At 39.8% G+C, this 25,913-nt stretch overlaps 2 protein-coding genes across 5 annotated transcripts in view; one reads left to right on the top strand and one right to left on the bottom strand.

Moving 5' to 3' along the window:
* Positions 1-7,916, top strand: part of ASPN (asporin) — a 37,565-nt gene extending 29,649 nt beyond the window's left edge. For both annotated transcript variants that reach the window (XM_025984396.2, XM_072760547.1), the window contains exon 8: positions 6,651-7,916. In XM_025984396.2, the coding sequence (XP_025840181.1) occupies positions 6,651-6,848 (198 nt within the window). In that variant the 3' untranslated portion in view covers positions 6,849-7,916. The remainder of the gene's footprint in view (positions 1-6,650) is intronic.
* CENPP (centromere protein P) overlaps positions 1-25,913 on the bottom strand; it is a 230,132-nt gene that overhangs the window by 110,538 nt on the left and 93,681 nt on the right. The window lies entirely within an intron of this gene.

Raw genomic sequence — 25,913 nt, 5'->3', positions numbered from 1 at the left:
TGGAGGGTAGACCAGGGCAGACACTGGATTTGGGGGGTGGGGGGAGTGTGTGCACCCTGTACCCTGTTTATTCACTCAGGTGCTGTGCATATTAATGGGCCAATGCACAGAAAGGTCTGTACCATTAATTCACAAGCACCCAGTGAATGCTCCCGCCTGACATGATGGAGACTTGCTCTTTATGACAGAACCTAAAGCCTAGTGCCTCAAAATAAAATGCTCCTTAAATTTGCTACTGGACCAGTTTTCTAATGTTTTACTGAAAGCTCTCAGTGCGGGGATAAGCTGGAGAGGTTCTCCTTTCTTGGGAACCCTACTCAGAGTCTGTTCCTCTTCTCTGACAGGGATGCTTTCTCTCTGCTATGATGATGACCTGAGTCAGAAATAATCCCTGTGGTTAATAGTATAGTTTCCTTGCAAACAGCTTTGTCCTTCAGTGTCCACAGAAAAAGCAGAGACTTCATCGAAATTTTTTTCTACTATTCACCTAATCCAGAAGAGATTAACAAACATCAACTCTTAAGTTAAAGGACTAAAAGCTGCTCTTAGGAATCAAGTGGTGATCTTCCACTTAGGAGGAAAATCATATAAAACAAAAGTGGAAAGACAATTTGTTTATACAGGAAAAAATCAGTTTAATTCAGAATGACACAATTAAAAAGCTGCCTTATTTAGCTTTCCATAAGATGGCGGTTTTTCAACAAGATACCCAAAATGATTTACTTCTCATCTTTACAACACCACCAACACAAATATATGCCACCTAACAGGTTCCATACATAAAATGCCTCTGACAAGCTGACAGTAGACGAAAGAGAGGGGTAGGCAGAGGGCAGGACAGGAGGGTCAGGGAGGAGAAAGACTGGCAATCATTGCCCCAGGGCTGTGCCCAACAGCAGCCTCTCCTGCCCTGCAACACATCCTGAGAGCAATTCTCTTCAATTTTCAGTGTACCTTAAAAATGAAGGTTTAACTTCTCATGATGTTTTCAAGATTTTTCCAAAGGCTTAAGGAATGTATCCCATCGTTAGATTTTATTTAAAAAATTTTATTTATTTGATGGAGAGGGAAAGCACAAGCAGGGGGAAGGACAGAGGAAGAGGGAGAAGCAGGCTCCCCATGGAGCAGGGAGCCCGAAGCAGGACTCAATCCCAGGACCCTGAGATCATGACCTGAGCCAGAGGCAAAAGCTTTAACCAAATGAGCCACCCAGGTGCCACTATCTTTGGAAATTTAAATTGGAATTAAATCTCTCAACTTATATAACTACTCTTTCAAGGTCTTTACTACATTCAAAAGCCAGTTAAGTTTTTATCATTTATTTGCTAAAATGTGAAGGCTGACTGCTGAAATCCGATCATCACTACCCCTCACGGCAGGATGAAATTAGGCAGAGGTCCCAAGGGCCCTTACAAGTGAGACCTGACACATTAACACAAGTTGAGTGAAATGTGCCCTTCTCCTGGTTCATTTGGAAAACTCTGCTACAGAAGAGTACTGCATGGAGGGGAGAAGACACCTATTTTTTTTTTTTTTAAGATTTTATTTATTTATTCATCAAAGACACAGAGAGAGAAAGGCAGAGACGTAGGCAGAGGGAGAAGCAGGCTCCAGGCAGGGAGCCTGGTGTGGGACTTGATTCTGAGACCGCGGATCATGCCCAGAGCCAGGGGCAGGTGCTCAATCGCTGAGCCACCCAGGTGTTCCAAGAAGGCACCAGTTTGACCACAGCGTGGGAATAGAAATATCTGTGCAAAAGCATGAAGCACGCTAGGGTTTGCTGATGGTTACTGAGCTCTCACCCAAACTCCTACATTGCTCATTTACCCTCCAGGGGCTCCCCTTTTCTCTCGGGCTATCTACTTTCTCCACACCCTAGCAAAGGGAACAGTCCCCTCAAGTTCTACAAACCCTCTTCCAAAAAGTTTCCCTGACTGCTCAACATGAACAGATTTGGGACGCCTGGGTGGCTCAGTGGTTAAGAATCTACCTTCTGCTCAGGGCATGATCTTGGGTCCAGGGATCAAGTCCCACATCGGGCTCCCCGCATGGAGCTTGCTTCTCCCTCTGCCTGTGTCTCTGCCTCTCTCTCTCTCATGAATAAATAAATAAAGTCTTTAAAAAAACTAAAAGTTAAAAAAAAAAACATGAACAGATTTCTCTGATTTGCTACAACATATTCTACAATAGGCTGGAACACTCTGATGCTTTTTTATTGACTTCTGTATGTGTGATGGATTTACTCAACTAGTATATAAGTAAGTTCTCTGAAACAGAACCTTCCCTCCTTTCTTTGACATATTGGAGTCAAGCATCAGAATTCAAGTAATCAGAATTCTCTCAGTTTAGAATTGTTTTCTTGCTCTCTAGTTTTTTTTACTTTTAAAACCCAAAGTAGACTCCGGAATCAACATAAATTAAGCCAGCAAGAGTACTGATATTTATAAGGATGCTTCAATTACCTTCAACAGTCTTAACCACTAATAAAGGAAGGAAATGTTTTTAGTAAGAGTTGGAAAAAAGAATACTTTCCCCAGGTAGCGAACTAGAACCCATTGTTGACAAGTAACACATTATATATACATATATATAAGCCTAATAAAATAAGGTGTGATTTAATTTTCTGGTTGATCTGGGGAGGGCTGCGGTCAGAACATACAGGGCTGAGAGAAGAAGGTACCCACAGTCATCAGGTACCCTGCATGTGCCAGGTTACACTGTGGATGCTTCTCTTTATGGATCCAATATATCAAACAGTAAAAACCCATGTGTTCATAAAAATACTAAAAAAAATTTCACTGTTTATCTCTGGGCATTGCACCAATTCATTACTTAAAAGAAGCAAGCATTTACGCTGCCTTTTCTGTAAAAATTGTGTTACATAGTCACTAAATAATTGATGCAGGAAAATTCTTTAGATATGAATCCTACCTGATAAATGCATTACGCATGAAAAAAATCAGAAAATCACCATTTTCACAGTCATAAAGAAACAATGATCTTATAGTACTCATAAAAAAACCCTAAGATCCTCAGGTGAAAGGCTGATCTATTAAATTTAATCCCATCTCTACATCTAACCACTAGTTCATAAAATAAATGATATGTGGAAGGCATCATTAGTCCAATCCACAAATGAGTATCTCAAATCACTATCTGAAAGAAATCAATGCAAGACAGGGAAAAAGGAAGAAGTGTATACTTAATAATAGAAGAAATTTTAAGAGATGGGAGAACCCAATGCATTCTGCAAAGTTGTATTTGGATCCCGACCTGAACAAATCAACTGTAAAACAACGTATCTAAAGTATCATCTCAAATCCCATTAGCCGAAACACTGACAAGATGCTTATGTAGACACAAGAGGACCTGATGAGTTGATGACATCTGGTGATGAAATGACAATATGTATGGAATTTGATTTTAAATGCTCCAGCAAAAAACAAGTGAATGAAGAAAAACAAATCCATGAACAAGCCAATGACAGACAAGTAACATGGTGGATGAAAGACATGTGGAAAACTGGACACTACAGTGTGGTGACTCATGACAGCAGCTTCTATTTCTGCATGTGCTTGAAATTTTTCATGATAAAACGTCGAAAAAAATTATCCCTTAAAGACTGCCTAAGTCTACAGCGTGAAACCTAACAAGTACATAAATAATCCATGGGGGCTTGGCTTTACTCAATCTAACATGTTGCTCTCTTTTCTTATTCCTAGAACTACCATCAACTTTACTGGAGCTTCACTTAGACTATAATAAAATTTCAACTGTGGAACTCGAGGATTTTAAACGCTATAAAGACCTGCAAAGGTAAAATCTCTTCTAACCCCAACTCAGAAGTGGTGGTGATACACTGGAGATACTAATGAGACCCCTGGGGGAAGCAGAGGGACCTAATCAAGTCTGTCAGTGTCACGAAGATAAAATGAACAGGGATAGCTGTTCCTTACTCTGTCTTGGGGATGGTAGAGGGATAGCAAGTGAAATAAGGGAAAGAACTTTTCAGATGTCCTTCTGGTTGGTAAAGGTTAGCTACAGAGTTTAGTGATAGTGGAGGAGAAGGACAGCCATCACAGCTGGAGATAGGTTAGGAAGTGCAAGCAGGAAGTATCTTTCTGTGAGCACAGATGGGTCCAGCTTCTATTTCCCACACAACTGTGGTATCTTCAGCCAACTATCAACATCTGCTTAAGAGTTGATACAATTCACACCATGTTTAGGCTGGGCCTCGGAAACAACAGAATCGCAGATATCGAAAATGGAAGTCTTGCTAATATACCACGAGTCAGAGAAATACACCTGGAGAATAACAAACTGAAGAAAATCCCGTCAGGATTACAGGAGCTCAAGTACCTGCAGGTAAGATGCTCTTGCACTTATGGTTTGTAGATACTAATACTCTCCTTTGTTTTTGTGAGACATACGAGTATCTGAAGCACACACCAGGCAAACAGCAAGGGTAACTCACATGGATGACTCTGCAGGTTGCCCGAGAGGTGTTCTTAAGATCTGGCTTCTAAGCAGACTGTAGCTAAAATGCTCAGGTACCCTTCCATCCTCCATGTTCTCCTACTGCTGAAGCCACAGCTACTGTTGGCAACATTACTGATTTGGCTAACTTCAGGTTTCAGGGGTGGCAGGGGCTATGCAAAGGCATAACTGGTTAGGAGTAATCCAAGGAGGATCATCTATCCTTTCATTCTGGAAACATTTCATGAAGATCATGTGGACAAGATCCCAGGCATTTTCATTACCAGTGCGGTGCTAGATTAGAAGTGTATATGATTTTTAAAACTTGAGGTCAGAATAATCAAAAGTCAATATTTGGAGTGTCATAGATTCACATTTCTTCTTCATTGTTAGGAAGAACCTTTTTGTTTGAATCTAGCAACTCCTGACTAGGTGGGAGGGACACTAGAGTCCTTGAAGCATCTGATAAAGTTTTAGATTCTCCCAAGAACAAAAAATTAAGACAATATTTTGTACATAATTTTAGGAGTTTCACAGATCTCCCTGATTTTTATCTATGTTCCTCAACATAGATAAATTCCTCAATTAAGAGGAATTTATCTTAATTCCTCAAATTAAGAATCCCTACTTAATCCCATTTCACTTTAGTCCACTTTTCTCATGGGTTTTCCTTGATTTACAACATCCTCATCTTCCAAGAAGCAAAACCACATTGAAATAAAAACTGGGCCTTGAGTCACTTGCTTCTTCTAGATTTCTTCCCAATTTATCTTTAAATAAGTTTTATCCACTACAGTTCTCTGAGACAAAAGCCATCAAAATGGAAGGGGTATAAGCAGATGTTCATCTCAAGGCTATGAGTTTTACTTTTTCAAATGCTGTATCTAAATGTCTAACTAGTGAGCATAACCTGAGTCTTTCCTTTCTTAAGCTACCCCCAATTTGCATTCTTTATTCACAAGTTAAGAATTTACTCTGATTCCAACTTCTGGCTGCTCTTAATCTACCTATATTCTTGCTAGCATTGTTTTTTTTAATGAATAGAATTAGAACACAGAAAAAAAGAGAACTCTAAAGAAGAACACATGAAACATGCATGAACCATACAAAGCACCTGTCACAGAATCCCCAACACTGACAGATGGCACGGAGAGGGGGCTCAGATCAATCTCACTATAATGGAAAGCACAATGTAGAGGTAACGCTAGCCAGAACTGGTACCTTAGCTTTGCCTGCAAAAGGCTTCAATTCTTTCATATGCCAATATGCTGTCGGTAGACTGCTCTCACTTCTCAGAAATCTCAGTTGCCAAAAAGACCAAAGAAGAATTTAAGGGGCTGTTAAAGGGGGTGGAGGGAAGACCCTATACTGTCCGTTATGAGCAATAATTTAAAAGACATATACATAGTTATATTTATTCATGAGACACATACACAGAGAGAGAGAGAGAGAGAGAGAGAATGGCAGAGGCACAGGCAGAGGGAGAAGCATGCTCCATGTGGGGAGCCCAATGTAGGACTCGATCCTGGAGCACCATGACCTTGCCCTGGGCTGAAGGCAGGCACTCAACCGCTGAGCCACCCAGGCATCACAAGACATATACATAGTTATAAATCTCTTTTTTTCATTGGTGCAAATAAAGATTTGACTACTGATTCTGTATTACACATATGTATTCAAGTTGTTAACAGACATATTTTTCTATAAAGCAACTTACAAAAAAGCAGCTTTACATTTCTTTGCCTTGATCAAAGAAAATGCTAACTAACAATTCATATTTACAAAACCTAATCTTGGGAGCACTGAATTTCATTCTTCTGCTCATCACTAGTACTTTTAAAACACAGTATTGTAAACATGACACTGCAGTAAGTGCACACACACACCCTGCTACATAGGTAAGAGGAGAGGAGGAGGGAGGCATGTGCTCTGGGCCACAGCAGGATGACTCTGATGTGCTACACTCCCACAGCACTTCTGTGCATCATAAAAGATCCTGAGTGGATATCATAAATATTTAACAAGCATAAAAAGATATATTTTAAGAGAAATACATTCAAATCAGTGTGAAATAAATGGACAAATGAACCCATGATCAAATGTGGACTATAAAATGAAACTCTTAATTTTATATTTATTGTGTACTTTTAATCCATTCTTTTCTCCTGCCACAGATAATCTTCCTTCACTCTAATTCAATTACAAAAGTGGGAGTGAATGACTTCTGCCCAACAGTACCGAAGATGAAGAAATCTTTATACAGTGCGATAAGTTTATCCAACAATCCGGTGAGGTACTGGGAAGTGCAGCCTGCAACTTTCCGCTGTGTTGTGAGCAGAATGAGCGTTCAGCTCGGGAACTTCAGAAAGTAGTAATTAGTAATATCCATTTAATATAAAATTTAAGAAGTGTTACATTTGGAATACTTGAACTCTATTAAAAATGGTGGTATTATGCAAACAAGCAAAAACTGTTCCTAAATGGTAAGTCTGACTTACTTTATGACAAAAAATTTCAACAGAATTTTGCAAAACTATTGCTACATCAGGATCAAGAGAAACAAGCATTTACTGCAGTTTCCCTTTGTATACAAATGATTTTGTATAAATCATATGCTTGAACATTCTTTTCTCAGTAACAAAAAGAATAACACATTCAGTTTTTAACACTTTGTTATCAAGTGCATTTAAAAAAGAACTGTACTGTAATTGGAATGCTTGACTTACCAAAATTTGTGCTCTTTTATTTGCTGTTATGTTAGCAAACCAAGATTGACAAGAATGGCTACGAGAAGAGTACATTACACTCTTCTTATTCTTTCTTTAATAACTCGAGTAGTACTGTAATACTTCTTTCTGTTAATGTTAAAGTATGGTTTCATATAATCTTATTCACATTCTCCTATCTTAGAGCTTTACTGTCTTTATGTTAAACTCCTTATAATAAGGCCTTCCGTGTTTATTATCAATTTGACAGATGCTATTCATAACATCTGGTTTCAGATTATAGCACAAAGTTTTTTTTAATTTAATTATTACCTGATTATAAAACCTCCATAAAAATACATGAGTGTTTATATAAAATCTGTAATTCACAGTCTTTATTATCTCAGTTATTATAAGCTTTCAACAATATGTTAATTGTTGGGTCATAGGGCAATGTCACCTCAAAGCTAAGGAGTACTTTCAAGATGTCCCTTGTAAGACCTTGGCTGGAGGAGTCTAGACACTGTCCATTCTACACAAATTGTCTACTCAAGTACGATAAAGGAAACAACTCTGTAAACACAACTGATACAACTGTACAGAGTACAAAGCAAAACACAAAGAAACTAAAGGTCTATATAAAAGCTAAGAGTATCCTATGTATTTTTTATTTACATTCAACATAGGCAGAACTAGAAAATTAAAAAAAAATTAAAATACTGGCTTGAAATAAAATACTTGTGCTTTGGTTTAATTTTTCTTCTCCCATCCAGGAATAAAAACTATTTTTTCAGAAAATTATAACATATATATAACACTTTTAGCATAGTATTCATGCCTTCGCATAGGACCATTACTGAAATACTCCAAATTATGCTTGTGCTATGAAACAAAATCACCTTTATTTTTTTAAAGATTTATTTATTTATTTATTTATGAATGAATGAATGAATGAATGACAGACATAGAGAGAGAGAGAGAGGCAGAGACACAGGCAGAGGGACAAGCAGGCTCCATGCCATGAGCCCAATGCGGGACTCGATCCCAGGACTCCAGGATCGCGCCCTGGGCCAAAGGCAGGCGCTAAACTGCTGAGCTACCCAGGGATACCCAAAATCACCTTTATTTTAAACTACCACAAAAACTAGATTTTAAATAATTTTGAGGGTAGTAGAAAAATATTCCAAATATGTAAGGTGGAGCGGAGGGTTTGATCATCCCGGTCAGGAATGAGTAAATAGGTCTGTTCTTCCTTGCAAGGGTCCCCAACTTTGGCACTGTTGGCACCCATGGCTGGACTGTTCTGGGATTGGGATAGGGGGTGGACTGTCTTTTCCTTTGGTCTCTGCCCACAAAATGCCAGCAGCACCCGCGTGCCTAGCCCCACATGCAACAACCAACAATGTCTGCAGACACTGAGAGTTGGGGCAGGGAAGTGCAAGTAGTGAGGGTGGAGTCCAAAGGCAACTGATTGAGAACAATGCTTTACAGGAAATTTACTTAATTTCTAAATTCTGACCCAAATTTGGAAACCTGGAGCAAAACAGCTACTTTTGTTTTATAAAACTATAGGGACAAGATCAAAGTTTGATTAATACAATTAAAGTGCCTGAGTGGCTCAGCTGGTTAAGCTTCCAACTCCTGATCTCAGCTCAAGTTTTGATCTCGGGTCATCAATTCAAGCTCCACACTGGGCTCCATGTTGGGTGTGGAGCCTACTTTAAAGAAAGTAAAGAAAATAAAGAAAATAAAAGTTAACCACCAGTAGCGATATGACAGGATGACTCCAGGGATGTAGAGCTTTGAGCTGGAGGAACAAAACCAGAAATCCAGTTCCATTTATAGTCCTGGCAAGTCACAATCTCTTTGAGTCTGTCTCCTCATCGACAAAGGGTAGTGGTGACAATACTTATCGGTAAGATTGCCATTTAGATTAAATTACAAAACATATATGAATTTTCACAGAACAACAACAAATAAAACTAGAATTTGCAAGGTGCCACAGAAGACTCTAAATAGCCAAAGTAATCTTGAGAAAGAATAAAGCTAGAGGTATCACAATCCCAGATTTCACGGTATACTACACAAAGCTGTACTAATTTAAAAAGTATGGTACAGGCACAAAAATAGACTCAGATCCATGGAACAAAATATGAGCCCAGAAATAAAGCTGCTTATGTGGTCAATTATAACAAAGGAGACAAGAATATGCAACAGGGAAAAGAAAGTCCCTTCAATAAACAGTTCTGGGAAAACAGGACAGCTATATGCAAAAAATAATGAAACTGGGCCACTTTCTTATACCATATACAAAAATAAAGTCAAAATGCATTAAAAACTTGATTTTGAGACCTGAAACCATAAAATTCCTGAAAGAAAATAAAGGCAGTAATCTCTTGAACATTGGCCATAGCAACATGTCTATAAATATAGAGGCAAAGAAAACAAAAGCAAAAACAAACTATTGGGACTACATCAAAATAAAAAACCTCTGCACACCAAAGGAAACCATCAACGAAAAGGCAACCTTCAGAATGGGAGGAGATATTCGCAAATGATATATCTGATAAAGGGTTAGCATCCAAAATATATAAAGAACTTATTTAATTCAACACCCAAAAGAGGAAACTATCCTATTAAAAAATACGCAGAGGACCTGAGAGATTTTTTTCCATAGAAGACATATAAATGCCGACAGACACATGAAAATATGTTCGACATTATTCATCAGGGAAATACAAAGCTAAATCATAATGAGATATCACCTCACACCTGTCAGGATGGCTAGAATTAAGACGACGAGAAATAATAAGTGTTGGTGAAGAGGAGAAGAAAAAGAAACCTTCATGCACTCTTGGTGGGAATGTAAATTCATGTAGCCAATATGGGAAACAGTATGGAAGTCTCTCAAAATTCAATGTCAAAATACTGTATAATCCAGTAATTCCTCTATTGGGTATTTACCCAAAGAAAAGAAAACTAATTTGTAAGGATATACACACCCCTGTGTTTACTGCAGCATGATTTACAATAGCCACGAAACGGAAGCAGCCCACATGTCAAACAGATGAATGGATAAAGAAGATGTGGTGTATATGTACAACGGGATATAACTCAGCCATAACAAACGATGATATTGTACAATTGACAACATGAACAGACCTTGAGGGTATTAGCTAAGTAAAATAAGTCAGAAAGACAAACACTGCGTGATTTCACTTATGTATAGACTTAAAAAACAAATGAACAAATAGACTTAAATACAAAGAATGAATTAGTAGTTGCCTGAGGGGAGGTGGGTGGATCGATGAGTAAAACAGATAAGGGGATGAGGTACAGAGTTCCAGTTATAATATAAGTCAGTCACAGGGATGAGAAGCACAACACAGGGAATGTAGTCAATGATGCTGCAATAATGTGTGCAGACAGTGACTACACTTACCAAGGTAAGCAATGAGTAATGTACAGACTTGTTAAATCACTATGTTGTACATCTGAAATGAATAGAATACTGTGTGTCAACTATACTTAAATTTATTATTTATGTATTTATTTTTAAATATTTTATTTATTCATAAGAGACCTACAGAGAGAGGCAGAGACACAGGCAGAGGGAGAAGCAGGCTCCATGTGGGGAGCCCGATGTGGGACTCAATCCCAGGACCCCAGGGATCACACCCTGAGCCAAAGGCAGATGCTCAACTGCTGAGCCACCCAGGCGTCCCAACTATACTTAAATTTTAAAAAAGTATGTTAAGCTGCTCTTTAATTCATAAATGTTCATCAAATATGAGTATTATATCAATTACTGACTAATAAGACAAATTAAAGATTAGGAAGATGTTAACATAAAGAGAATATAGTACAATAATCACTTTAAAATTAAAATATTCTAAAGTTCCAATAGTTTCAATAATTCATTTTTCTGTAATATATCATAAAAATAAAATTTAGCCACTTATAAGAACATAAGTAAAAGTCAAATGTTCACTGAAATAGTAGGAATCCAAGTCTTAAAAGTAATAATTCTATTAATAAGGTTAATATTAAGGTTAGAATCATCTGGGCAGCCCTGGTGGCTCAGTGGTTTGGCGCTGCCTTCAGCCCAAGTCCTGATTCTGGAGACCTGGGATCGAGTCCCACGTCAGGCTCCCTGCATGGAGCTTGCTTCTCCACCTCTCTCTCTCTCTCTCTCTCTCTCTCTCAATCTCTCTCTCTCTGTGTTTTTCATGAATGAATATATAAATAAAATCTTCAAAAAAAGAAAAAAGGTTAGAATCATCTAATCAGATCAGTCTATTATCTCAGTAGCAGAGCTTAAAGTAGCTAAGCTCATCTTTTTCTAAAAAGAACAAAAATTTTTAAATGTGTGGGAAATGATTCCTGAAATCACTGCAGTTAATTTCCTGTTGTTAATGTTGTTTTTCATCCTACAGCTGCTAACCACTTTTGGTTGTAAGCTTACCAAAAAATGAATCACTAGTAAAAATCATAAACAACCAAACTGAATTAAAGTTTTCTACCACAAACCCATTCTACGGTAAACACAAAATATTACTCACTTTAAATCCACTAAAATTTGGGGAAAAAAATCACTACAACTTACTGGGTTTATTAAGGACTTCAACATAGAAAAAAATCTCAAAGACCACCCATGCATCCATATTTTCTCCCAAATAGTATAATAAAAATAATCATTGAATTTATGGAAAAAAACATAATACTTTTTGAAAATCACTTGAAGTCATCAAAACTAAAGTTTATTATTTTTTTAAGATTTATTTATTTGAGAGAGAGAGAGTGAGCACGAGCAGGAGGCACAGAGAGAAAGGGAGAAAGAATCTTAAGCAGACACTGTGACAAACAAAGGTGGAGCCCAAGGCAGGTCTGAACCCTGAAATCAGGACCTGAGCTGAAACCAAAAGTTGGATGCTTAACATGCTGCACCACCCCAGCATGAAAGCTAAAAGCACCGCTGAAGTTTTAAAATCAATTGTGTTCCTCCTTAAACTACTGCATTCTTTCTCTTTCCTTCAAAATTCCATCTTTTTTTCCTTGGAAAGAAATGCCTTCCTTCTGTCCTCATCACCTCTATGCTCACATGGTCCTCAACCTATTGTACCTGACTTACCAATTCTCTTTTCATAAAATCATACTGTGTGATAACCTTGAACAATACTAACTGGTGCTTAAAGAACATTTTCACCTGCACCTACTAACTGCTATGAGGCAGGTACCTGTACTTGTATTTTAGGTGTGGAAACTGGAATACAAGCTTAAACATCTGGCATGGATCTAGGGCTGGGTCCTGGCCTTTACCCTTGATGGCACACTCCTCGATCACCTCTCATTCTTACAAAACTGTGTAGGCTGCTTACTTCCGGAGGCTCTTTGCTACTTAGCCTCCAAGACCCCATCTTCCAGGCTGCTCTTTCATGACTAGCATCCCCCAATATTCTTCTGTTGGCCTCTTGCCTCTGCCCCGCAGCAGTCTTGTCTATTTCTACTTATTCAGCCATAACCTTTAACTCTGAAGCCCACTTCTCAAATGTGAGCCTTGCTGGGCAGTAACTAACTCTTAAAAGCAGACACAAACATCGGGAGCTTGAACACTCCAACAAAATCAATCCTCAACGATGTCCTCAGATTCTCACCATCCCTCTTGGCCTTTTCTTCCCCAGTTGCTTGGGTTATTCCTGCCGTTTTGCCTGTCCCTCCTGGTCATTCTCATGCACTATTTCACAACGGTTTCATTTTCTAGGTGGAATATTGAAATAGTCTAGGTTCCTGGACTCATTTTGCCAATCCAACCCTAACATGACCCACCAAACAGACCTGCATGCAGGCTGGATTCATTACAGTCAGTCCCCGCGTCGAAAGCCTAAGACTGTTCTCACTGATCACTGAATTACAAAAATTTCTTAACCTACCTTTCAGGACTGTCCCATGATCTCCATTTGAAAATAATGATTCTAAAAATATTGTTATTTCTTAAAAATTTTAGTTCCAGTAGTTAACATACAATGTTACATTAGCTTCAGGTATACAATACAGTGATTCAATAATTCTAATACATTATCAACACTCATCACAACAAATGTACTCTTAACCTCATCTATTCAAACAATGATCTTTAAACTTTTTATTCCATGCTAATATCGTTTTATGCCCCAGCCCAAGATAACTTACTGTTTCTCCAATATACTCTGTACTTTCTGGCTTCTCTGTACTTGTTCATGCCATCTTTGCGTTCACCAAAATCATACAAAACCTCAAATGTCTGTGAAATAAATCACTCGCTAGTTCTTCCTGGATTCGACCAGAGCAGAGGTGCTTCTCACACCCCACCCAAATCTCCCTAATATTGTGTGCTTCTCCTTTGCACTAATCACAATCGAACTTAGCTCAGATTATTCCCTTGGTCTTTCTCACATTCTCCAGAGGGCTTTAGCCATCCCGGGTACAAGCACTGCTTCCTCATCTGTGTTCACCCCGCACCTAAGGTGAGCACACAGCCTTGGCTCAGTACAGGTTTCTGAATTAAATCACTGAGGGCAAAGGAAAAACTTTTATCCTCACCATAAGAACATGATGTGTTTTCATCCTGCACATCTCTTCCTGGTAGCACCCTGTCCCCCCAGCTCTCCCACAGGCCGTATGCTCTACGACACCCGGGGACAGCACCCCATCCCCCAGCTCTCCTGCAGGCCATATGCTCTACACACTCAGGGGGCAGCACCCTGTCCCCCTAGCTCTCCCGCAGGCCCTGTGCTCTACGACACCCAAGGGGCAGCACCCCGTACCCCCAGATCTCCTGCGGGCCCTGTGCTCTACGACACCTGGGGGTAGCACCCTGTCCCCCCAGCTCTCCCGCGGGCCATATGCTCTACAACACCCAGGGGGGAGCACCCCCCCAGCTCTCCTGTGGGCCCTGTGCTCTATAATACCTGGGGGCAGCAACCCTAAGGCATTCACTGTTATCGTGGAGACTGAGGAGAGTTTTATCACAGGATCTGGGGATCTCTGAAAAAGACTCTCCTCCCAATTCAGCTAAGGAGCGGGGAAGCAAGGTGTGCTTTTCCAGGTGTAAACATGGAAATAAAGAGAACCTCTTTAAGATGAACCTTTCCACGGACAGAGGAAGAGCGTACAGGGGGCTGAAGAGGCAGAAACACAGGGACAAATTAGGTCAAGGCAAAAAGCAATGTGCCATTCATAGCTTTCCATGCAGGGCACAACAGGTCATGAAGTCCTGATATTAAGGCTTGCATCTTGGGCTCAGTCAGTTGAGTGTGTTGTTCACACCTTCAGTTCAGGTCACGATCCTGGGGTCCTAGGATCAAGCTCCCACTTTAGGCTCCCTGCTCAGTGGGGAGTCTGCTTCTCCTTCTCCCTCCCCCTCCACTTGCTCACACACACTCTCTCAAATAAGTAAAAAAATTTTTAAAGATTTATTCTTTCATGAGAGACACAGAGAGAGAGAGAGAGAGAGGCAGAGACATAGACAGAGGGAGAAGCAGGCTCCTTGCAAGGAGCCTGATGCAGAACTTGATCCCCAACCACTGAGCCACCCAGGCATCCCATAAGTAAAATCTTAAAAAAGAAGATAGATACATACATACATACACAGATACATAAATAAATAAAAGACTTGTATCTTGAGTCTTATTTGTTCAGGAAAATATACAATAGGAACAAAAGCAGACAAAACAATATAATGAACTTCCATGTACTTCTCAGTTTCAAAACTTATCAACTCATAGCCAATCCTATTCATTTATGTTCCCAATGCTATTTTAATAACAGCTTTATTGAGAAACAATCCATGTATCATACAATTCACAACTTTAACGCACACGGTTCTTTTTTTTTTTTTTTTTAAGATTGATTGATTGGTTGATTTAAAGATCAAATGCATGTGCACAAATAAGGAGAGGGGTAGAGGGACAGAGAGAATCTCAAGCAGATGTCCCGCTGAGCACAGAGCCCCACACTGGGCTGGATCTCAATACCCTGAGATCATGACCTGGGCCCTGATCAAGAGTTGGATGCTTAACCAACTGAGTAACCCAGGTGCCCCAGTTCAATGGTTTTTACTGTATTTGGGGTTAGCATCATCACCACAATCAATTTTGTAACATTTCATCACTCCAAAAAGAAACCCTTTACCTGCTGAAGGTAATTCCTGCATTAGGTAACTGCAAATCCACGTTCTGGCTCTATGGGTTTTCCTATTCTGGATACTTTGGAATCATTCAGGATGTAGTGTTTTGTGTCTGGCTTCTTCTACTCAGCTTTTTTCAAGATCTATCCATGCTGCAGCTGTGTTTATCACTGAGTAACATGTCACTACCTGGACAGCCCACATTTACTGATCAGGTGGTGGACATACAAGTTGTTTCCATTCCTTGGCTATTACGAATAATATTGCTATAAATACTGGTGCATTGCAAGATTTGTGTAGACATCTGTCTTCATTTTTCTTGGATACATACTTAGAGGTGTTACTGGCAGGTAAAACAGTTTTGTGTTGAACTTTTTGAGGCACTGCAGACTACTTTCCATAGTGGCTGTGCCATTTTACATGGCACATCAGCAACACACAAAGGTTGCAATTTCCTCACACCCTCACCAACACTAGTGACTGTCTCGCCATTTATTTTTGTTGTAGTCACCTTTTTCACTGCAGCCATGCTAGAGAGACTGCAATGTGGTAATTCACTATGGTTCTGATTTGCATTTCCCTGATGACTGGTGATGTGATGTGAAGCATCTCTTCTGGTGTTTAGTGATCATTTGTTATCTTCTTTGCAGAAATATCTGTTCAGATCCTTGACTCATTTTTAAATTGGCTGTTGCTGTTATTATTACTAAGCTGTCTGGTTCTCCATCTATTCCAGACCCAAGTCCTTTATCAGACATTTGACTTGCAATATTTTTCTCCCATTTTCTAGGTTGTTTTTCTACCTTCTTGATGATATCCTTTGGCACAGAAAAAAAATTAAATTTTGGTTTTGATTAAACTTCTTTTGTTTATTGTGCTTTTGGTGTCATACCTGAGAAACTGTTGTCTAATCCAAGGTCATAAAAACTGACATCTATGCTTTCTCCTAATATTCAGGAATCTCGGCTCTTACTTTTAAGTTTGTGTTCCATTTTCAGTTAATTTTTGTGTGTTACATGATGTGGACCAGGATACAAACATGCTCATCACGCCAGAGGCTCTCCTGCACCCTTCCCAGTCAACACTTCCACCTCTCCAAGTAAACATTGTTTATTAACTCACTGCTCTAATCAGAACTTCACCAGCAGCAGCACAGCTCTCTCCTTAAAAACTTTTTATAATTTTTCTTCATAACTGTTAACCTGAGTAAACAAAAGTAAAGACAGTTCTGCTTCCTGGGTCCATAGATACCCCTCTAATCCATATGTCTAATCATTTCAGTACTCTGAAGAAATGAATGCATTCCTCTCACCTAAAGGGTACTTGCAGCAATATTATATAATTCCACAGAGAACACACAGAGGATGTCGACTACCAAGTCTCAAAGGTGACTCCAAGAATTCTAAGATGGAATTAAAGCAAAGGGTTGGCTATGAAGTGGTCTCTTCCAAATAACAGAAAGATAAGGTGGCATACAGAACAAAGGGAATGACAGAACTTTGGATCTAAAAGCAGCCTCATTTAAATTTCTAGGATGAGGGAGCCGCTTCCCCTGAGGGAATAGGTGTTGTTATACCTCCTGACAAGCCTCTGGGGTTGGTTAGCAGCTGTGATCCTACAACTATGGGGATTCTACAGTCTCTGTCCATTCTGAGTCCACAGAAAAGCCTATCTCTAATTCCTCACATTATCTTTAAAAAGATACATTTCTAGATATTTCTAGATATTAGACAGATTACCTAATTTTCACCATGGGAGGGCAGTCTTATTCTAAGATGCTGCAGAAGTCTGAAAGTAAAGATAAGAACTAGATATATCTTAAAATAGTGTTAAACACTACTTTCACATTTTATTTTTATTTTTTTTAATTTATTTATTTATTCATGAGAGACACACACAGAGAGAGAGAGAGAGAGAGAGAGAGACAGGCAGAGGGAGAAGCAGGCTCCACGCAGAGAGCCCTACATGGGACTCGATCCTTGGTCTCCAGGATCACGCCCTGGACCAAAGGTGGTGCTAAACCACTGAGCCACCCAGGCTGCCCTACTTTCACATTTTAAAAAGGTAAACAATGACACTTATCTAGAAGCAGAAATTGTCATACATGGTCTAGTAAAAAATACACTTAGGAAAACAAAGGAATGGAATATATGAAAAATTCAATAAGCAGCATTATGCTTCGTATACTTATAAAATATCTAAGTATCCTCACAAGACTGTAAGCTCTTACAAGAAAAAAAAAAAAAAACCCAGGGGATCCCTGGGGTGGCTCAGCAGTTTAGCTCCTGCCTTTGGCCCAGGATCGAGTCTGACATCAGGCTCCCTGCACGGAGCTTGCTTCTCCCTCTGCCTGTGTCTCTGCCTCCCTCTCTCTCTCTCTCTCATAAATAAATAAAATCTTTAAAAAAAAAAAAAAAAAACAAACAGCAGCCTCTAGCATTTATCAAGTCCATACATATGGCAACAACAAAGTAAACATTTTAAATGCCATGTTCCAATACCAGCACTCAATCATCCTGCTAACTTATGAAGGTACACATGCACACACTAATCCCCCAAATCACAGAGAAACACAAAGGGTTTGCAATAATTAAAATGATTTGGGAAAAGAACAAAGTTGGAGGGTGTGTGATACCTAATGGCACAATATTCTGTAAACCTGCTATAAGCAGGAAGCCAGCAATGGGGCAGAACTGAGGATCTAGAAACAAACGTTTGCATTCATGGTTAATAGATTTTTGACAAAGATATCCAGGTAACTCAATGGGGTAATTAATCATCTTTTCAACATATTATCCTCAGAAGTTGAATATTGATGTAAAAAAACTGAACTCAGACCCTGACCTCACAACACATACAAAAACTAACTCAAAATAGATCACAGACCTAAATATAAAAGATCAAACTACAAAATTCTGTGAGAACATAAAAAATCTTTAACCGTTTAGCCAATTAATTCTAGCCTTGACACCAAAAACCATAAAACAGTCATAAAAGAAAAATATAATTTGAGCTTTACAAAATTAATGTGTATGTCAAAAGACACTATTTAGAAAATGAAAATCTCTGTCATGGATGGGAAGAAAAAAGATTGCAAGCCGTATATCTGATAAAAAGAACCTGTATTCAGAATACATAAAGAACCCTCACACTCATAATAAGACAAACAACCTAGTTATAGCCGTATATCTGATAAAAGAACCTGTATTCAGAATGCATAAAGAACCCTCACACTCATAATAAGACAAACAACCTAGTTAAAAACAACCAACTGAGCCTGGCGCTGGGCTGGCTCAGTTGGTGAAACAGTGTAATCCTTGATCTTTGGGTTATAAGATCCACATTCAATGTAGAGATCACTTAAAAATAAAATCATTAAAAAAAGGGCAAAATTTGATATACAGGTTTAATTTCAGTCTTATCTAAATTCCAGCAAGACTTTTTGTAGATATAGACAAGATTATTCCAAAACTTATGTGGAAAGGCAAAAGCATCAGAAGAGCCAAAACAATTCAGAAAAAAAGGAAGGAATCTTTCTGATTTCAAGGTAGCACCAGATGCTGAGGAGGATGTATGATCTCTCATTCTTGGGGAGTGGGAATTTAAAATGGTGTAGTCATTCCAAAAAATTTTTTCAAACTAAACATTTGCTTACCATATGACTTAGCAATTACACTCCCAGGCATTTCCCTGAGAAAGATGAAGACTGATGTTCACATAAAAACCTGTATATGACTGTTAACAGCAACTTTATTAGGAATAGCCCCAGACTGGAGCAACCAGATGGGCTTCCATAGATGAGGGGGTAACCCAACTGTGCACATCCTTATGATGGAATAGTACTCATTAATAAAAAGGAATGAACTATTAATATACAACTTGATCAACAACCTGGATGAATGTCCAGAGAATTATGCTGAGTGAAAAAAGTCAATTCCAAAAGGTTACACATTACATTGTTCCAGTTTTATAACATTCTTGAACAAATTTTAGAAACAGATTAGAGGTGCCAGGAGCTAGGGATGGGAGGGGAAAAAAAAAAAAAGATTTCTGTGCCTATAAAGGCAGAACATGTGGAATCCCTGCAGGGATCATAAATGTTCTCTCTTTGACTGTATCACCCTCAATATCCTGGTTGGGATAACATACCACAGTTGTGCAAAATGTTATCATTAGAGTAAACTGGGCAGAGCATACATAAGATCTCTCTGTACTATTTCTCTTCTTTTCCTTTTTTTTTATTTAAAGATTTTATTCATGAAAGACAGAGAGAGAGGCAGAGACATAGGCAGAGGAAGAAGCAGGCTCCCTGCAGGGAGCCCAATGCAGGACTCGATCCCAGGACCCCAGGGTCATGCCCTGAGCCAAAGGCAGATCTTCAACCACTGAGACACCCAGATGCCCCTCTCTGTACTATTTATTACAAATGTATGTGTCTATAACTATCTCAAAATAACATTTTAACTAAAAAACAATATCAAGGAGTACTGATTATAGTAGAATGCAAGGTATTGGATAAATCAACACCAGGGACCACATTAAGGATGGTTTTATAAAGTAACCTGATAGTTAACAGACAGCTCAAGGGAAAAGAACGAAAAGTCCAAAAACGACTCCGTCAGTTGTGGGAACAGGGAGGCGGGGGGGCTTTCACACTGGACAGGGGAGGCGGCTGTTCAATTAATGCTGCTGGGACATGGGCAGAGCTGCCTACAAAACAGGAGGTAACACTTTACAAGAACTATAAATTCTAACAAAGCAGAGATTTAAATGCAAAAACAAAAAAACAAGACAAAACAAAAAAACAACAGTGGTCCTAGAAGACAGTGTGCAAACCAATGGAAAACTTTTCTGATCATGTAGAAGTGGGGGAGGTAATTCTGACTCTGACACAAAGCTCAACAATATAAAGTCTTCGTGGCAAGACTGTCAAGAGCAAAGCCAAAGACAAATGATAAACTAGGAAACATGGGATCCCTGGGTGGTGCAACGGTTTGGCGCCTGCCTTTGGCCCAGGGCGCGATCCTGAAGACTCGGGATCGAATCCCACGTCGGGCTCCTGGTGCATGGAGCCTGCTTCTCCCTCTGCCTGTGTCTCTGCCTCTCTCTCTCTCTCTCTCTCTCTGTGTGTGTGTGTGACTATCATAAATAAATAAAAATTTATTAAAAAAAAAACTAGAAAACAATGGTTTTGAGTGACGGCACATAGACCTAACTCCCTTATAGAGAAATCCTAAAACTCAGAGAAGACCTATAAAACACAACAGAAAAGAAAAGCAAAAGATACAGATAGCTCCAGAAAAAAGCAAACACAGCTGTAAAATACGAGAGAGATTCAAACAGACTCACAGTAAGAGTCATTTAACCTAGCAGATCACCAAAGACAAAACCTTGATACACTACACGAAGGAGGATTTTACACAGGCATTCTGTGGAGAGCAATTACATACGTGCATGCCCAGCCTGCAGATGTAACCCTCAAATATAGTTGCACAGATGTGTAATGACATACAAAGTGTTATTAACTGCATCAATGTATTAAACAAAGACCTAGAAACACTGAAAATTTCATGCAAGAATTCTTTTAAAAAATGGCAATTTTTAAATATACATATTTGCTTCTGGGTATATCAGATATCTCTGGAAAGATTCACAAGAAAATGACAACACTATATTCTACCAAAGGTCTTAACAGAGTGAAAAGTGTCCCTGAGTCATACAGTGTGGTGGTCCTTAGCAGTGGCCGCTGGGATGGGAACCCGGTGGTTGGAGACAGAAGCTGCAGGAGTTTTTGTGGTTGTACCCTTATGACATAAGAAATACATATTTGGTGTCTGCCCCCAGTTCCTGATACAGAGCTCCAAAACCACTTGGAATTTCCTGGGCGACGGGAATATCATTCATTCTAAGGAGGGGACTCTGGAGTGGACTCCCTGATGGCTTATGGATGAGGGCTGGTCATGAGAAAGACCAGCCAGGACTAGAAGCTTGGAACTTTCAGCCCCTCCACCCACTCTCTGTTCTGATGAAGAAGGGCTAGAGATTGGGTTAATTCATCCATCACAATTGCATGAGGAAGCCTCCACAAAACCCCCTAAAGTACAGGGTTCAGAAAGATTTCAGGTTGGCAGGCACATCCATGAGCTGAGAGCAGAGCATACCACAATTCCAAGGGGACAGAAGCTCCTGGGCTCAGGGCCCCTCCAGACCTCATATCATATATCCCTTCACCTGGCTGTACACCTATATCCTTGACCACGTTCCTCATTAAATAATAAACCAATAAACATAAGCATCTGAGTTCTGTGAGACATTATAGCAAATAATCTACCCTACAGAGGGGGCGGTGGGAAACTGGAGACCTCCTAGTTGTGACTGGCACCCAAAGTGGGGCAGTTTTGTGGGACTGAGTCCTTAACATGTTGCATGTGATGCTAACTCTGGGCAGACAGAGTCAGAATTGAGTTGAATTGTAGGACATCCAGCTGGTATCTGAAGGAACAGGAAGGAGCAGGGCAGCTTGAGGCCAGAAAGCAGCCCAGACACACAAGTCAACTGGTCCAAGGACAAGAACAGGCAAGAGGTAGGCTGTCAGGGTTTTTCCAAAGGAGAAGTTCATGTTTGGGATTTATTTTTAATTTTTTAATTAAGTAAATAAATAAGCAAGCACTACATTTAATTCATTTATTTATTAAGATCTATGCTCAACATGGGGCTTAAACTCACAATCCAGAGATCACGAGTCACATGCTCTACTGACCGAGATCTATGCTCAACATGGGGCTTAAACTCACAATCCAGAGATCACGAGTCACATGCTCTACTACTTTTTTTTTTACTACTTTTTTTTCTTTAAGATTTTATTTATTTATTCATGAGAGACAGAGACAGAGACAGAGAGAGAGAGAGAGAGAGAGGCAGAGACACAGGCAGAGGGAGAAGCAGGCTCCATGCAGGGAACCCAATGTGGGACTCAATCCCGGGTCTCCAGGATCAGGCTCTGGACCAAAGGCAGGCGCTAAACCACCGAACTACCTGGGCTGCCCCTTAGGTTTGGAATTTATTTTTAAGATTTATTTATTTATTTTAGGGAGAGATAGGGTGAGGGGAGGGGGGCAGAGAGAGAAGGAGAGAGAAAGTGAGAATCCTCAGGCCAACTTCCCGCTGAGCGTGGGGTCCCACAGTGCTCAGTCCCAGGACTCTGATATCATGACCTGATCATGGTGTGGATACATTGAAAGTCTAACCGACCAAGCCACCCAGATGCCCCTGTTTGGAATTTATTTTAAAATATGAGGCAACACCAGAGGATTTTATGCAAAAGCTCTGTACAATTAGACTTATTTTAATAAGTCTATAATGAATAATGGAGTGGAGAAGGAGAAGGAGAACACAGGGAGATGAATCAAGAGACTATTGAAACATCTGAGGGAGAAGTCAGTCCCTGGAAAAAAGATGGTGGCAGGGTAGACCATACCAAATAGATACTGCTGTGCTAGATCTCAAAGGACTCAGTAACAGATCCAATTTGAAAGTGAGGGAAAGAAGGTGATTTAGATCAGTGGTTCTCAAGTTTTCACGGCACCTGGGACATTTGTTAAAAATATAAGTTGCTGTGGGGCATCCAGAGCTGCTGGTTCTGTGGGTCTGAGGTACAGAGCTGCTGCCACCTGAGTTTTAAATTAGCAGCCCTGGCAATTCACACACTGATGGGTCTCCTACACATTTTGGGACGCGCTCATTTCAACAACTCCCAACCTTCTGGCTTACATCAGACTGTGAGTGAAGCTAGGACGGGGACATCATTTATGGGAAAAGAGAACAATGTGGGAAATGGAAAGCAGTAAGGGTGGACACTCCTCACAGCCCACACGGGTTAGAGGGACAAAGTCAGACTCCACTGGGCACAAGTGGTGGCTAGTACTGGATTACTTCCGTAGGGCTTCCTGAAGGCTCTGACAGAAGCAGTCGAGTGTGCCTCCTTTGAAACGTGATTTCATGTGGAACGCCACGAGGCTGAGGCCTCCACGCATGTCAGAAGCCTATGAGGACCATGATGCTGACGCTGGCTGCCTCTCCAAGTGTACCCTCTCCCTGCCCAAATCACTCAGCCCCAGCCATACTGTCTTTTCCATTTTGATACCAACTTGGCTTGCTCCCTCACTATGCTCAGGTCTCTGCTAAACTACCTAAAATACTAACTCCCTTTCTTAAAAATTTATTAAATAGACTTTATCTTTTAAGGCAGTTTTTAGGTTCATGGCAAAAACTGAGAAGGTACATAGATTTCCCATATCCCTTTCTTTCTTAGCAACTCCTTACTTTCTGGTGCTTGTAAGGTATCCAAGGCTCATCTTGTATGCTCCATGCCCCAGTCCTGGAATCAGCCATTTCTTCAAGAAGGCTGTTTCTTTTTGTTTTGTTTTGTTTTGTTTTAGTTGCAGAAGGTGTTAGAAGCCAAGATCTTGGAGGAACCTGAGTGGCTCAGTCAGTTAAGCATCCAACTCTTGATTTGGGCTCAGGTCATGACCTCAGAGTCCTGTGACTGAACCCTACTGGGGGCTCTGTGGTCAGCGCTGAGTCTGCTTGAAATTCTCTTTCCCTCTCCCTCTGACCCCACCCCTGGCATGTGCACTCACTCTCTCTCAATAAATATATAAAATCTTAAAAAAAAAAAAGAAGCCAAGATCTGTGTGCTGGGTTTTTGCTGCTGCTGGAGAGTCACTGCCTCTATGCCTTCCCAGCCTATGGCAAGGAGACAGGTGTGTGTACACCGGCCCATGTACACACACGTCTACAGACATTTCTAGATGGAACCACCAGTGTATGTATTAAGCTGAACATGGGTTCATATCGATGTCTCCAGTTCTGACCTATTACCATGTGCACCCCCTTATCTGTAGCCTCCCTCCAGCAGGGAGACACTGTGCTCCTCCACTGGCCACACAGATAGGTAACCTCTCTGTTCCAGAGCAGGAGGGTGAGAACTGACACTGTGCTCATGCTCACTCATCTTTTGCTTTATTCTTCTTCACTGTGCTCTGCACCACTTCATATGTTTATTCTCTGTTTTCCAGTTCCATGTCAACAGGCAGTTGTGCTGCTGAGTCCCCAATACTTAAACTCCTTTGAACAAATCAGGTGCTAAATAAATATTAGCTGAATGAGCATAATGAAAAAATCCCTAAATTTCCACAACTAAGCAGATCTGTTTGGCCTTTTTCCGCCAGCACTAGTTAACTCAGCTATGAAGGTACTATATCTACTTCAAATAATTTAGACTTTACATCAATTCAATGGACTTCTTTCTTCAATTGCTGCAATTATATGCACCAAACTGAAACAATGAACTATCAGAATCACTTAGAACGTCTACTTTTCCTATAAGGTCTGACTTGAACCAGTGCTCCCCATACTCTCCTGCCTCCCAACCTAAACTTCCTGGACACCATCCACCTCTTTCAGATTTCCTAGACATGTGATTCTAAGTACTCCAGCTATCTACTGATAAATATTCTTTCCACATGTGTTAGGAACATGAACAACAATCATGATCACAAGTCCACATCACAGTGTTAAATGAAGAATTCTATGAAAATTAAGATTTTGATTTTACATTCATCTTCCAAAAGAACTGTGAGGGCACATAAACTTAAATTCTTGGAAAAATTCACATATTTGCTCTCTCTTACTTAGTATGGAAGCCTGAGGTTTAAGAACAAAGACTAATAGAAAACATATGGAAAAGATCAGTAACAAGATGAAATCTTGGCCCAAATACAGTCTGCCATGTTTCACATACCAGTGTCTCAAATAATAGACAAGATTTGTACAGTACTGCCAAGCATCACTTGAAACACAGCATGCTTTTAAAAAACCTGAAGTATAACAAAATAAACCCTGTGATTTCTTTGTAAAAACCTAGTGGTAAACACTATTTGAGGACACAAAAATAAATTCCAGAATTCACTTTACCTTATTAGTTTGTACAAACATTAAAGAGTCTTCCAAAGCAAAAACTCAAAGTTCACTGCCAAGAAGTACAAGTTTAACTTTCTGTTTAAACTATGAAAACACTAGTAAAAAAATTTAGCATTTAAGCTGTTAATCACTACTCCTCAGGAGAAAAAACTCAGTGAAATGAGATTTTCTGTATCTACAAAATAAAGGAAATAGAAGTCAGTCAACAGAAGTTCCTAATGCCATCTTAGTCAATACGATAAAATTATTTTTTGTACTAACCTAAAGAGGCAAATCAGAGATCTTCTGAGTGCAAAACACTAAATTCCATCACCAGATTAATGTTTGTTTCAAAAGTTAGTAGCAGGCATTCTAGTGCATATGTTTAAGATAAAGGTGAGAACGGTGATAGCAAATAGAAAAGAAGGTAAATTCTTTGTGTGGAAAAGTTATATATTTAATGTGTCACTAATGATACATCCCTTCATTTAAAAAGTAAACTAGAGGAGTGCCTGGGTGGCTCAGGTGGTTAAGTGACTGCCTTCAGGTCAGGTCATGATCCTAGGGTCCTGGGATCAAGTCCCACATGGGGGGCTCCCTGCTCAGAG

This window comes from Vulpes vulpes, chromosome 1 (assembly GCF_048418805.1).
Source record: "Vulpes vulpes isolate BD-2025 chromosome 1, VulVul3, whole genome shotgun sequence".
NCBI lineage: Eukaryota > Metazoa > Chordata > Mammalia > Carnivora > Canidae > Vulpes > Vulpes vulpes.
This window is presented reverse-complemented; position numbering and strand designations above follow the sequence as displayed.